The sequence below is a fragment of the Prinia subflava genome, chromosome 27, assembly GCF_021018805.1.
Source record: "Prinia subflava isolate CZ2003 ecotype Zambia chromosome 27, Cam_Psub_1.2, whole genome shotgun sequence".
Taxonomy (NCBI): Eukaryota; Metazoa; Chordata; class Aves; order Passeriformes; family Cisticolidae; genus Prinia; species Prinia subflava.
This window is the reverse complement of record NC_086273.1, coordinates 2825306-2838685: the sequence shown is the minus strand read 5'-3', so window position 1 is coordinate 2838685 and position 13380 is coordinate 2825306. Positions and strand designations below refer to the sequence as shown.

Genomic DNA, 13380 nt, shown 5'->3' with positions numbered 1-13380 from the left:
CCCAGCGGTGCCATGATGATCCCTTGGTTCCACAACTTCCCACAGTGCCACACTGGCCCTTGGTTCCATGAGGATCTGGAGTGTCCCACAGGTTGATGCCATTTGTCCTTGCTGCCCCTGCCATCCCCCTGCCCCACAAACAGCCCCGAGCCACCCGCCAGGGACAGGCCCTGCTGTGCCAGCCTGGGCTCAGGGCTTGGCCTTTCTGCTCCCTGCAGCCAGCCCAGGCCTGGCTCAGCATTGCAGTTCCCTGCTCACAGCCTTGGGCTCCCTGCAATCCTGCCCTCAAGGATCTGCTCTCAGCAGTGCCTGCGCAGCCTTGGGCACTGCCTGCCCTCAGTGGGGCCCAGGGATGCTCCAAGGGACTTGGAGTTTTGCTTCTGACTCCTTGAGCAGCTTCTGCAACCTTCTCTCAGTGCCTGGGGGTCCTGGACACAGCCCCAAATCCACTGTGGGGCTGATGAAAATACAGAAAGCCTTCATGAGCTCCTTGTCTTCCTTCAATTGTCTTGAAGTCTTCAGGACTTGTGCAGCTGGTTGGAGTCAGTTTGTAGTTCTTTTAAGGAGGAAGATTTAAAAGTGCACCTCATGACTTTTTATCTTCAATCAAGTGAGTATTTTTTTAGTTTTCAGTTCAGAGAAGAGCTGATAGAAGCATTCCCCAGCTGATCTTGATGCTGAATGTCTCCTTAGGAGGTCTAGACATGGAGAAGGACGAGCCCCTTTAGGGCTGACCCTGTTTGGACAACCTGCTCCTCATCCCAACCTCACCATGTCTGACATGGCCCACCTGGGACTGACATCCCTGTGCCCTCCATCAGAACCTTGTCCCCTGAGCTCTCCAGCTCCATGTCCCAGCACACTGCACCATGTCCCAGCTGCTCTCCTCAGGGCTCTGCCTGCACACAGGCCCAGGAGAAGTTTTCTTCTTGGTAAGGAGAGAATGGAAAAGCCTGAGCAGGTTTCCTGAACAACAAACCCCACTCAGGAACCACATGCTCAGTCCAGGCTGCCTGGAATGATGTCACCTTTCTACAAGGGACAGTGTGAGCAGAAATGATCTCTGTACGCAGAATTCTCTGAGTCTTTCAGCTGAATTCTCTGTCCCTGTCCCTTCCCTGGATCTCTGTTGCAGATGGAAGCTGCTGGTGCCATCCTCCCCTTTAACCTCTCTTTTGAAAGCAGACAGATGTTCCCAGGTGTGTTCAGCAGGATTTGCTCCATGTTCCTACAAAGCTTTTGTGTTCCTCATGGAACGAAGGGGCCATTGTGACACTGAGGGGGGACATGGAAGCAAGGAGCCCACTGTGACCCTGGGGTCCCCTGGAACCAAGGGGCCACTTTGACACCCCAGGGCCACGTGGATCCAGTGGCCACTGTGACACTGTGGGTCCAAGGAGACCGTGGTGGCAGCACTGGAACCTCCTGGAACCAAGGAGTCCATGGTGCCCCAGCAGGGCTGCACGGAGCCAATGGTCCATTGTCACACTGCCCATCCAAGGAGTCCAGTGGGACACTGGAAGCTCATGGAACCAGGCAGGCCATTGTGACACTGAAGGACTTGATGACTCCAAATATCCCTTGTGACACAGCAGGTCATCATTGGAACCAAGGAACTGCTGCTGAAAGTGTGGAAACTCCTGGAACCAGGGGCTGTTGTGGCACTGCAGAACCAGCACAGCTGCTGGACCTTGTCCCCTGGCCCTGCACAGCTCCTTGGGAGGCACGGCAGGAGCAGCACCCTGGGAGCCTCGGGAATGCCCCTCTGGGATCCATGGCACACACTGCCAGGGTCTGCAATCCCAGATCCCAGCCAAGAAAAGATGTTCCTGCCCTTGAAGGCAAAGCTCTTCACAAGGAGCCAAAAGCCAAGTGGAGCAAGATCTTACAGTGACATTTCACTGCCAGCCTATCACCGCGAGGCCTACCAGAAATGAGACTGGGGAGACAGATCTGGGTGGACAGAGCATGCAGGGCAGAAGACCTGCCTCTTAGTTTATTTCCCTATTATATACCTATAGCAAGGTGACCATGGATTGGAGGGTAGTATTCCCACCTCTCAACCACATTGGTCAAGGAGGCTGTCATTCAACCTCCCCTTCTCCTTGAGAAGGCATTCGTAACAAGGGCAGTATTTACAGAACATGGTCCTGTGTTTACATTCACTAGCGTGAGAAGCTGCTCACTTCTCCTTTAATATGGATGCTCAGCAAACCAGGAAAATTCATGGCAACACCAGCCTTCATAACTTCACCCATCGTTGTTCTAGCTCGTGGATTGGGAATTAAATCAGAGGAGGATCTTTGGTGGGAGCTGCCCTGGCTCAAGAGAGACACTGGGAGAGAAACAGAGCAGGCAGAGAAAGGCAGGAGAGAAAGGAGGACACAAACACAATCAGCTGAGAAGGTGGCACTCTGAAAAACAAACTGGAACTGATGGAAAATGAACAGGACAGAAAGCAATAATTCTGAAAGTTTTCTTTACTCTCAAAATACATCCCACCCAACCAGCCCCACACAATCCCCATCCCACACCCTCAAGTTTGGATCCCATGTCTCCCAATCTCCTTCCAACCCCATCACACCCTGGAGGCTTTGGAATTGAGTTGTTTTGGCATGGGACTGAATTTTCTGAGGAGGGAACAAGCCATTTTGAGGTGGGATTGAGGCCTTTTGGGGTAAGATTGAGTTGTTCTCAGTGGGACTGAGTCCTTTTGAGATGACAGATCAATCCATCTTGGCTTTTGGAATGCAAAGAGATGGAGAATACTGCCAAAAATCCCTCAAGAAGCCACAATTTTTCCAGAATATGTCCCCAAACCCTAAAATGCCCCTCAAATGGTGAGGATATACGTATCTTTGATAATTTTCTTTCTTTTTAGTCCAGTTTCAGATGTTTTTAAGGGATGAACACAAATCAGAAAAAAATGAGGGTCAAACCAAAAGGATAACCCGCCAAGTGTCTTCCCACCATGGCTCACAGTGACTGTGGGTCACCAGGGCTCTGCCCAGGGTGGGTCCTCTGATGGGGGATGAGGCTGGGGCAGTGCACAAAGCCCTTCCTGCAGTCAGGGCACTCGCAGGGCTTCCCTTACTGGTGGCTCTGTTGGTGTCTGGTCAGAGAGCTCTGGGTGAAGCTCTTCCCACTCTGGAGACACTCGTAGGGCTGTTCCCTGGTGTGGATCCTCTGGTGGCAGATCAGGCTGGAGCTTGTGCTGAAGCTCTTCCCACATTCCCCACACTTGCAGGGCCTCTCCCAGTGTGGATGCACTGGTGCCTGACGAGGTGGGAGCTGTGCTTGAAGCCCTTCCTGCAGTCAGGGCAGAGGAAGGGCCTCTCCTCTGTATGAATCTGCTGGTGCAGGAGGAGATGTGAGCTGCTCTGAAACCTCTTCCCACACTCAGGACACTCGTGGGGCCTCTCACCTGTGTGGATCATCTGGTGGATGATCAGGTGGGAGCTGCAGCTGAAGCCCTTCCCGCATTCCCCACACTCATTTGGCCATTCCCCAGTGTGGATCATGGAGGGGTGTCAGGGAGCAGATTGGTGCCCCTGTTCTCCAGGAGGAGGCAGTCAGAGAACTGCTGAGCCCCTTGGATGTTCATAATCCATGGGCCCAGATGGGATCCAGCCCAGGGTGATGAGGGAGCTGGCAGATGAGCTTGTGAAGCCGCTCTCCATCATTTCCCAACAGTCCTGGCTCACTGCTGAGGTTCCAGAGGAGTGGAAGGTGGCCAATGTGTTGTGCATTCAAAAGAAGAGTGGGAAGGATGATCCTGGTAATTATAGGCCAGTTTGATATGGGAAACATATATATATGAAATTTCAGAATTTTAGAAACATTTAATGTGCTTAAGCAGATGGAGGGGAAGCAGAAATGTAAAGCTTATTTAGCAATCTTTTAAAAGCAGAAAAACAACTTGTAACAGAACACACAAGAATTTAGTTGCTAGGTAAAGGCCATAGAGATAAGATGTACATTGTGTATATTGTGAAAACTCAGTAAAGCAAGACTTAGGTATTGTGAAAAGCCGATAAAGCAGAACCTGTGGCTTAAGAAACCAGTAAGAACCAGGCTCCTGGTTTTGGCCAGGACAAACTGACCTGGGAATGAGCCAAACCATTAGTGCACCTCTGTCCAGAGACAGAGGTCAAACAGTGAACAACTGAGGAAGAACTCTTACTTCATCAGAAGATCCCTGCCTGCCACCACCAGGAGCCATGGCACCAGAGAAGACTAATTATAATATGAAGTGCAAGGAGGTGGAGGTTGGGCGGAGAATGGGCGGGCTGGGAGGGGTAGTTTTGTGGGATCTGAGTGTATTTAAACCTTAAACCTGTCTCAACCAGGTACGCAGGTATGGTGGAAAATCCCCCGTGCGTCCCAGCTGGAAATAAAACATACCTGCTTTACAGTTTGAATTGTAAAGTCCTCATTGTGCAGCTCAGTTTTGGTGCCGTGGCTCGGATCTCTGGGCCTGGCTGCAGGAGCCAGCGGGAAGTGGACACTCCCAGGCGCGGCCGGGTCTGTCCGGAGGACCTCCGCTCCCCGGCCGCTGCTGCGGAGGACAACAAGAACCTTCTGCAGGGCAGGTGAGGGGTGTTTGACTGGAATGAAGGGAGGGCCCAGGGACGCCTGTGAGACGCTGGGAACGCCCACGCCTGGCAAAGGCAGCGTGTCAGAGACGTCTGACAGAAAGCGCTGATGGTTGGGAAAAGGTCTTGGAAAGGTGGGAAAAGGGGATTTCTGCTGAGCACGCAGGGTGGCTGCTGTGAGCTTTGGGGTAGCTCGAGCAGAACCCAAGGTATTATCAGTTTTGTCTATCATTTTGCTGCTATAATCTTTGCTGCTATCAAAATTGTGTTTGTTGGGGAATTCTATCAACAGGTGGTGGGATATATGGTCTTTTGGACTTGCACTTTATTTTTGGTGGTGGAAGTTTTGGTTCTGAGTAATTAGGTTTTAGAGTGCCTCTTGAAAGCATGTCCAAGTAGAACTTTAGAGCCTTTTTGTGGTAACACTGCCCTCTTGAATCAATAACTCCAATTCCAATGGGGAGGCAGCAGAGTAAAGAAGTGTCCAAGAGAAGTCCTTTAGGATGGATACTGACCCATTGGAAGGAAATTGTGGGGAGGGAGAGGAGCAAAAGCAAGTGGTATTTGTACTTGATACGTGGGCAATATATTCACTTTTAAACAAAGCTTAAAACCTGGTGGGAGAAGATCATATTATAGTTAAAAGAGGCACTGGCCAAGCTGAAAAGGCTTCCTTTTGTGAACCACTAAAATAGAAATTGGGAAAACAAATAGCTATACAGAAATTTTTAGATATGCCTAATTCACGACATGCACTCCTGGGAAGGGATTGACTTGAACAATTAAATGCAGTCATCAGATTTGTAAAAAGGGGAAATTCCTCTGGAGGTAGACATTCAAAAATACATTCAAATAATGAGTTTACTTTTAGTGGATGTTCCCATAGAAGGAAAAATCAGTGAAGACACCATAGTCCAGGTGTACTGTGTGGGCCATGGAGAAGGCAGGAAGAGCTAAAAGTGAATCATCAGGAGAGGTAAAGCTCAAGGAGGGACAATGAGTGGTAAGAGTAAAACAATATCACTTAAAGAAAGAAGATAGGGAAGGAATCCAGCCGGTAATGGAAATATTTTTGCAATGGGGCCTGTTAGGAGAATGCAAATCTGATTTCAACACTCCCATATTACTGCTCCAGAAACCTGCTGGAACGTAGAGAGTAGTCCAGGAATCAGGGAAGTCAATAAAATAATCGAGGATTTATATCCCATAGTAGGGAATCCATATACTTTGTTAACAGTATTAATACCAGAACTAACTTGGTTTACTGTTTCAGATTTGAAGGATGCTTTCTTTTCCCTCCCTCTCCATGAAGCCAGACAAAAGATATTTGCCTTTGAATGGGAAAATCCTAAAAGTGGACAAAGAACTCAACTCACCTGAATTGTACTTCCTGCAAAATTCCCCCACCATATTTGGCAATCAACTTGCCAAGGATCTCAAGTCTTGGGAATCCCCACTTGGGAAAGGAAGATTGCAACAAGACCTAGATGACATCCTGATTGCCACTGAAACAGAAGATACTTGCATGGCTTGGACAGTGAGTCTCTTGAATTTTTCAGGGCTCCAAGGGTACTGAGTGTCCAAGAAGAAAGCCCAGATACTGCAGAGAGAAGTCATTTACTTGGGCTGTGAGATTAGTGCAAAGGACCTTAGGGTGAGCCTGGAGGGAGGCTACATGCCAAACACCAAAGGCACAGACTGTAAAGGAGCTGAGAACTTCTCTGGGAATGACCGGGTCGTGTCACCTCTGGATCTGTAATTATGGACTGCTTGTTCAGCCCTGTATGCACTGATCAACACCGAGCAGAAGCATCTCCAATGGGATAAACCAGCTCCACGGGCCATGGAACTACTGAAAAAGGCCCTAATGTCAGCTCCAGCCCTGGGGCTCCCTGACATGAGTGAGCCTTTCTTTTTGTTTTCTCATGAGAAACAGGGGATCACCCCAGGAATATCAGCACAAGATCTGGGACCACACCGTGGGGCAGTGCCTACATTTCTGAGCAATTGGATGCAGCTGCAGAAGGATGGCCAGGGTGCTTGGGTGCGGTAGCAGCCGTGGTGCTGAACATCCAAGAGGCAGGGAAATTCACCTTGGGACAGAAAATGACTGTGCTGGTGTCCCATACAGGGTCTGCAGTATTAAAAGGGAAGGGCGGGCATTGGCTTCCTCCACAGGGATTCCTGAGGTATCAAGCCATCATGGTAGAACAGGATGATGTGGAGATTGTGGTCACTAACATTGTCAGTGCAGCTTCTTTCCTCAGTGGAAACACAGGGGAACAGGACACCAGGACTGCTTGGAAACCATTGAAGCAACGTGCTCAAGCCACCTGGATATAAATAATGCTCCAAAAGAAATTCTGAGATTATGAAAGGCAGTACAGCTCCCACGGAAAATAGAAATCATGCACATGAGAGCACATCAAAAAACAAACTCAGAATTAGAAAAATGAAACAAGCTGGTGGACAGGGAGTCAAAAGAAGCCGCAAAGAGAGAGGAGCCTTAATTTCGGATGAAAAAATTTCTCTTGAGGGTAAGCCAAATGATGCCAAAGAGGATCTAAAACTAACCACAGATATGTGGGGACATACAGTAAAGAAGAGTGGGCCTAAACTCCAGAAGGAAAGGCAATCCTACCCAGCCATCTGATATGGTCTATAGGAAATGAAGAGCATGAGAAGAGGCTTTGGGGAACAGAGGCCCTGCATAAGCACTTGGCTGGGGGCATCATAGATAGAAAGTGATACACTACAGTAAGACAAGTAACCCAACAGTGTGATCTCTGCCTCCAGACTAATCCCAAAAACACTCCAAAGCCAGAAATGGGTCAGACTGGGAGAGGGAATCAGCCTGGTCAACAATGGCAAATTGATGTTTCAGAACTCCCAAGAAAATGGGGGTTTGTTATTTTTTGGTATTAACTGACACCTTCTCAGGATGGCCTGAGGCTTTTCCCACTAGAACTGCTAAGGCTCGAGAGGTGGTCAAGGTATTGATCAAAGAAATTGTACCACGATTTGGGGTTCAGCCGTCATCTCCTCAGATAGAGGAGCCCATTTTATTTCAAAGGTTGTACAACAGATTAGCAATACTCTGGGTATAGATTGGCAATGACACACCCCATAGAGTCCCCAATCAAGGGGACAAGTGGCAAAGGTGAAGCACCTGATCAAGCAGCAAATGGTGAAATGAGGACAGGAGGCCAACCTGCCTTGGCCTCAGTCTCTCCCTTTAGCTCTCTTACACTCATGAACTAAGCCAAGGGCAAAGGAAGGACTGAGTCCCTTTGAGATCCTGTATGGGCGACCCTGTGAGGTGCAGAAGGGAACATCATCACAAGCAGAGGAAGAAGCTATAACAGAATATATACTAACCCTAGGAAAACAACTCAACAATATTAAAAACATGTCTTGGGAACCCGGTGTAGGGGACTGCACAGAGCAGTACATAATGTGCAACCTGGAGATTATGTCTGTGTAAAATCTCTTGTAGAAAAGGCTTTGGAAGCACAGTGGGAAAGACCATTGCAAGTGCTCCTCATCTCCTTCACTGCAATCAAGATCAAAGAGCAAACTGCATGGAACTCTCATCAATCTCTGAGGCAGGTGTTAAAAATTACAATACACCATAACACAGAGACTGTAAGGAGAGTCTTTAGAAAGATGAAAAAAGACACATCTCACCACTGGTGGGATGCATTTTTGGATGGTTTCCTACTGCAACAGGGTTTCTAAACCAATTCTGTCATCCTATGATAGTTTTAATAATTCTAGTTGGTTTAAGGTTTGTTTTGGTTTTGGTTATGATTTTTTTTGAATTTAAAAAACTGTTACAAAGGATGGCCACAATGGTCTATTGTGGTTTTTAATCAACTAGTTAAAGATAGTCATAGAGAATATAAGTACCTTAGGAAGCAAAAGAATTTGCATCCCTTAGAAGAAAATGGGAATCATTAATGTAGGAAACATATATGCATATGAAAATTCAGGATTTTAGAACCATATAATGTGGTTAAACAGGTGAAGGGGAGAACAGCAATATATATAGCCTATTAGGAACTTTGTAAAAGTAGAGAAGCAACTTCTACCAGAACACATAGGAGTGTAACTTGTTAGGTAGAAACAATTAACAGAACACATAGACATTTAGTTGTTAGATAAGATGTATAATGTTAAAACACAGTAAAGCAGAACTTAGGCATTGTGAAGACCAAACAAAGCAGAATGAGTTGATTAGGAAACCAGCAAGAACCAGGCTCCTGCTTTTGGCCAGGACAAACTGACCTGGAAAATAGCCAAACCTTCACTGCACCTGCTCAGATATGGAGAGAGACTTCTTACTTCATCACAAGACCCCTGCCAGTGACCACCAAGAGACATGGCAGCACAAAAAACTAATTATAATATGAAGGGCAGAAAGGTGGAAAGTGGGCAGGGAACAGGTGGAGAGGGAAGTGTGATTTTGTGGGATCTAAGTGTATTTAAATTCAGAACCTGTCTCAACCGGGTACCATAACTGGTGAAAATACCCCTATGCATCCAAACTGGAATAAAACAGACCTGCTTTAGAATTCCAAATGCTAAAGATGTTTTTCTGCAATTAAGCACTTAACCCATTCTTTTTCTCAGTTTTCAACAATAAGACTGGTTTTCCTCCCAACAAGTGTTCTCCTGAGCTGGTAGATGGGCACAGGGAGCAGAAGAGGCCCCCTGCAATCCAGGAGGAAGCAGCTGGGGACCTGCTGAGCCACTCAGATGCTCACAGGTGTCTCTGGGACCAGAGGGGATCCATGCTAGGGCCATGAGGGAGCTGCTGGATGAGCTCCCCAAGCTGCTCTCCATCATTTCTCCTCAGTCCTGGCTCAGCAGGGAGGTCCCAGAGGCCTGGAGGTGCCAATGGGAGCCCATCCCCAAGAAGGGCTGGAAGGAGGATGTGGGGAACTGCAGGCCTGTCAGCCTGCCCTGGGTGCCCAGCAAGGGGATGGAACAGATCCCCTTGAGAGCCATCCCAGGGCACCCCCAGGATGGCCCAGGGATCAGAGGCAGCCAGCGGGGATTGCAATATCTGCACTGAGGATCTGCAGGAGGGGATTGAGTCCAGCATCAGCAAATTTGCAGGGGACACCAAGCTGGGTGTGAGTGTGGATGTGCTGGAGGGTAGGAGGGCTGTGCACAGGGCCCTGCACAGGCTAGATCCAGGGCCCAAATCCAGCAGGGGGAGGCTGAACAAGACCAAGGGCCGGGTCCTGCACTTTGGCCACAACAAGCCCTGCAGTGCTCCAGGCTGGGGACAGAGTGGCTGGACAGTGGGCAGGCAGAAAGGGACGTGGGGCAGTGCTGGACAGCAGGCTGGACATGAGGCAGCAGTGTGGGCAGGTGGGCAAGAAGGCCAATGGCTCCTGGCCTGGATCAGGAATGGTGTGGGCAGCAGGAGCAGGGCAGGGATTCTTCCCCTGTGCTGGGCACTGGTGAGGCTGCACCTCGAGTTCTGTGTCCAGTTCTGGGCCCCCAATTTAGGAAGGACATGGAGGGGCTGGAGCGTGTCCAGAGAAGGGCAACAAGGCTGGTGAGGGCTCTGGAACACAAGTCCTGTGAGGAGTGTCTGAGGGAGCTGGGGTTGTTTACCCTGGAGAAGAGGAGGCTCAGAGGAGACAAGGTGGTGTCAGGGCACAGGTTGGGATTGATGATCTCCAAGGTCTTTTCCAACCTTGCTGATTCTGTGATTCTCTGAAACCACCCTTGGAGCAGTTGCAGGATGAGCCCTGGGCCTCCTCTTGAGAAGGTGCAGCAGCCCAGGTCCCTCAGCTTCTCCTCACAGCCCCAAAGCCCATCCTGTCAGTCCTGCAGAGCCTCTGCAGCCCCTCCTCATTGCCCAGAGCAGGGAGCCCCACAGGCAGACACAGCAGGGCAGATGTGCCCCCCTGGCCTGTGGTGCCTCTGGCAAGGGAGCAGCAGGAGGCACTGCAGGAGCCTGCAGACAATTCCTGAAGTACTTGGAGGATGATCCTGCTCCCCATTGGACATTTTATGATGCCTACTCAGGAACTGAAAGTGGGAGTGGGGCCAGACAGGAAAGGGCAAACAGGGATGGGCTGTTTGCAGAGGAGGGGAAAAAAGGGATGCCTAAGAAGAAGAAATCGATCTAGAAAGAGGAAAGAGAGCAGAAGTGAAGCACAGGAGATTCTCAGAGAAGTTTAGGAATGGCTGCCAGGTGTTCCTGGCTGTAAGCAAAAACATCTGTAGTAGGATAGGAAACTCACAGCTCATGAGAACAAAATTTCTGACTTATATTAGAGACCACGACAAACCTGAGTGGTTTCTCTCCTGTCCCCCAGCCCTTCCTGGTCCCAGGGGCTGATGGCATCTGTGCTCACTCAGGTTCATCTCCCCACACCAACACCATGGGGGTGCTGACGCCTGCTCTGGGCAGTGCAAACAGGGGCTCCTGAGGCAGTGCTGCCGTGGCTGTGCCTGCAAGGATGCAGCACCTGTGTGAGCTGGGGGAGAGGCCAGGGCTGCAGAGGGGGGATGTTGTTGGCAGGTGCATGAGGACACTCTGGGACGCTGCCCTGGGGTGTCCAGCGCAGTGGGGATGGATCAGCCCCTGCTCTGCTGCTCCTTCCCGTCTCCCCCAGGGACCTTGCAGAGCCCCAGCCATGCTGTTTGCCCCCAGCCTGCCCACGGCCAGCCTGGGGCTGCTGACGGGGCTTTTCTGTGCTGAGCATTGGCCTGGCCGTGTTGTGGAGAGAGCCTGGGCAAGGAGCCTGCAGCCCCCAGGCCCTGGCCTGAGGCGTCAGCGCTGCCCCAGCAGTGCCCATGGCCTGTCCCTGCTGCAGCCCCGGCACTGCCACCCCCAGCCCTGTGCCCGGCCCCGAGAGCACTCAGGCCCTACAGCAACAGCAGGGCCAGCAGGGCAGCGGGGCAGGGCCACGGCAGCAGCACTGGCAACACCAAGTGCTGCTGCTGCTGGGCACAGCTGCTGTGCAAGCACTGATCTGCCCCAGCTCTGCACACAGACATTGCTGCTGCAGCCACAGAGAAGGGAACAAAAGGGGAATTTCTGCAAGAAACTGTTGTGGGGAGATTCATTTGTTCATTTAATTACACTGAGACCACAGCTTCTTATTTACAAGTCTGTGGCCACAGAAAAGGTCGAGAGACCAAAAATGAGAAAGGGCACAAAGACATTTTTTTGTGGACAATATTAAAAACTAAAAGAAAGATGAACCTCCAAAATGAAACCAACACGAAGCATCAAAGATTAATTTTATTACAAATGATTTCCAAAAACTTGGCCAGTAGTTTAATGTCTCTGAAATTGTCCAGTGATCAGTGTCCACACTGCAGCCTTGAGCTCCTGGTTCCTCAGGCTGTAGATGAGGGGGTTCAGGGCTGGAGGCACCACCGAGTACAGAACTGACACTGCCAGATCCAGGGATGGGGAGGAGATGGAGGGGGACTTCAGGTGAGCAAACATTATAGTGCTGAGGAACAGGGAGAGCACAGCCAGGTGAAGGAGGCAGGTGGAAAAGGCTTTGTGCTGTCCCTGCTGAGAGGGGATCCTCAGCACAGCCCTGAAGATCTGCACATAGGAGAAAACAATGAACACAAAACAGCCAAGTCCTAAACAGGTAGTGAAAATGGAAGCCCCAAATTCCCTGAGGTAGGATTTGGAGCAGGAGAGCTTGAGGATCTGTGGGATTTCACAGAAGAACTGGCCCAGGACATTGCCATGGCACAGGGGCAGGGAAAATGTATTGGCTGTGTGCAGCAGAGCAGTGAGAAAGGCACTGGCCCAGGCAGCTGCTGCCATGTGGGCACAAGCTCTGCTGCCCAGGAGGGTCCCGTAGTGCAGGGGTTTGCAGATGGACACGTAGCGGTCATAGCACATCACGGTCAGCAGGGCAAATTCTGATCCAAGAAAGAAAATAAGCATAAACTGCTGTGCAGCACATCCTTCATAGGAGATGTTCCTGGTGTCCCAGAGGGAATTGTGCATGGCTTTGGGGACAGTGGTGCGGATGGAGCTCAGGTCGCTGAGGGCCAGGTTGAGCAGGAAGAAGAACATGGGGCTGTGCAGGAGGTGGCCGCAGGCTACGGCGCTGATGATGAGGCCGTTGGCCAGGAGGGCAGCCAGGGAGATGGCCAGGAAGAGGCAGAAGTGCAGGAGCTGCAGCTGCCGCGTGTGTGCCAATGGCAGCAGCAGGAAGTGGCTGATGGAGCTGCTGTTGGACATTTCTTCACTCTGGCCATGGTGGACTATTGAAAGAAGACATTGACCAAGTGGGACCAATTTCTTTGTGTCAGTCCTGTGCTATTTTAATTGGAATCCCCTCAGAATCACTTCTCTTCTTCTGAGGGAACTTTTCAAAACTTCTTGCAGTTTGTGTTTCAGCTGCATCTGAATTACTGCCTCATCTTCAGTGTTTCTCTCAGCCTGAACACTGGGCAGCCCAGAGGGAAAACAAACCTTCCTGTACCCCAGGGCAGTCAGACCTGCTGGCCTCACACAGATGCCCTTTCCTAAGTATACCTCCTTCTATTTCAGGGTGATTGCATTTAAAACATGCCTGAAAAATAAAGTGGACAATCTGAAAGCTGCAATTTCAAAATAAATTTCCCTAAAGATTTCTCTCCTTTTTTTTCTATGTTGTTGGACAGGGAGGCATATCCAGGTTTGGTCTGGCTCTCAGCTGCCTGGAGTTGTGCCTAATCGGAGCTGTTTGTACAAGTCTTGTCACTGCCACTGCTCCCACAGCCCAGCCCAGTCCAGCCCTGGGGG

The 13380-nt window shown here is 50.1% G+C and overlaps 1 protein-coding gene across 1 annotated transcript in view; it reads right to left on the bottom strand.

The window, feature by feature from the left end:
- Positions 1-3090: 3090 nt before the first annotated feature.
- The window catches only part of LOC134562336 (zinc finger protein 664-like), a 455591-nt gene continuing 445301 nt past the window's right edge, over positions 3091-13380 (bottom strand). Inside the window, 2 exon segments of the mRNA XM_063419714.1 lie at positions 3091-3254; positions 3257-3521. Of these exon segments, the coding sequence (XP_063275784.1) occupies positions 3091-3254; positions 3257-3521 (429 nt within the window).